We start from the raw sequence: 1283 nt of genomic DNA on the forward strand, positions 1-1283 counted from the left end.
AACAATCAATTAACTTATTTTTTAATGATTTTTTCATCTTTTTTTAACTTTGTGATTATGTTTTATTTTCCTGATTAATCTACATTTGAGCTATAAAATCTACTGTAAGAAGCTATGTTGGTGCTTTTTTTTAAAAAATAATCCATCAACAATAGTGGCGCTTTTTTAAAGAAAATCGTTATAGTGGTAAGAGGGAGACGAGTTTTCGTAAGTTGAGAGTAGGATCGTGGAACATAGGGCCGCTTATAAAAAAGTCCATAGAGCTAGTGAAGAGTCTTAAGAGGAGAAAGATTAATATAGCCTGTGTTCAGGAGATTAGATGGGTAGGTTCCAAAACTTGAAATGTGGACGGATTCAAATTATGATACTCAGGAGGCTCAAGAGATAGGAATGAAATAGGTATTCTAGTCGATACAAATCTTAGGGAGTGTGTGGTAGAGGTTAAGAGGATCAGTGATAGGATGATGTTTATTAAGCTAGTTATAGGCAAGCTTATCGTGAACGTTGTTAGTGCATATGCATCCCATGTGGGTCTTGATGAAGAAGTCAAAAAGCTCTTTTGGGAGGATTTGGATGAAGTAGGGAGAGGTATACCTAGTACCGAAGAGATTTTCATTGGTGGAGATTTCAATGGTCATATCGGTACAACTTCTAATGGTTTTGATGATGTCCATGGAGGCTTTAGTTTTAGGGAAAGGAATGGTGGCGGGGTTTCTCTCTTGGAATTTGCCAAAGCTTTTGAGTTAGTTATTTCTAATTCATGTTTTTTGAAGGGGGATTATCAATTGGTCACCTTTAGTAGCACGGTAGCTAGGACTTAGATTGAATACTTACTCCTCCGAAAGGGTGATAGAGGCCTTTGTAAGGATTTCAAGGTTATTCCAAGTGAAAATATTACCACCCAACATAAGCTTTGATGATGGACTTGGAGATTAAGAGGGACAAGAGAAACAAAACCCTTCATGATCGACCGAGGATTAGATGAGAGGGCTTAACTCCCGTCTTTTCTTGGGAGATGGGAGAGAAGTTAAATAGTTAGGGCCTGGAGTAGTAGCGGGGATGTGAACAACATATGGGACATGACAGCTGGTTGCATTAGAAAAGAAGCTATCGAGGTTCTTAGGGTATCGAGAGGAATCTTTGGTGGTCGTCAAGGAGATTGGTGGTGGAATGGAGAAGTACAAGGCAAAGTGAAAGCCAAGAAGGTTACCTATACGGAGTGGTTGGAGTGCGTGGATGAGGAGAAGAAGAATAGGCTTAAAGATATTTATAGGAAGGCATAG

General features: G+C 39.0%; 1 protein-coding gene across 1 annotated transcript; it reads left to right on the forward strand.

The window, feature by feature from the left end:
* The first annotated feature begins 461 nt into the window (after nucleotides 1–461).
* On the forward strand, nucleotides 462–1283 carry LOC129894586 (uncharacterized). Its single transcript, XM_055970283.1, has 2 exons — nucleotides 462–742; nucleotides 1100–1283. The coding sequence occupies exons 1-2, from the start codon at nucleotides 462–464 to the stop codon at nucleotides 1281–1283; spliced, it is 465 nt and encodes a 154-aa protein (XP_055826258.1).

The sequence above is a fragment of the Solanum dulcamara genome, chromosome 7, assembly GCF_947179165.1.
Source record: "Solanum dulcamara chromosome 7, daSolDulc1.2, whole genome shotgun sequence".
Lineage (NCBI taxonomy): Eukaryota > Viridiplantae > Streptophyta > Magnoliopsida > Solanales > Solanaceae > Solanum > Solanum dulcamara.

What these genes read in the sequence shown, in the direction of transcription:
- LOC129894586 (XM_055970283.1), top strand. Translation starts at nt 462, where the DNA reads ATGATGTTTATTAAGCTAGTTATAGGCAAGCTTATCGTGAACGTTGTT. An exon ending in GAATTTGCCAAAGCTTTTGA is followed by an intron (nt 743 to 1,099) that starts GTTAGTTATTTC and finishes TGGTTGCATTAG; the next exon opens with AAAAGAAGCTATCGAGGTTC.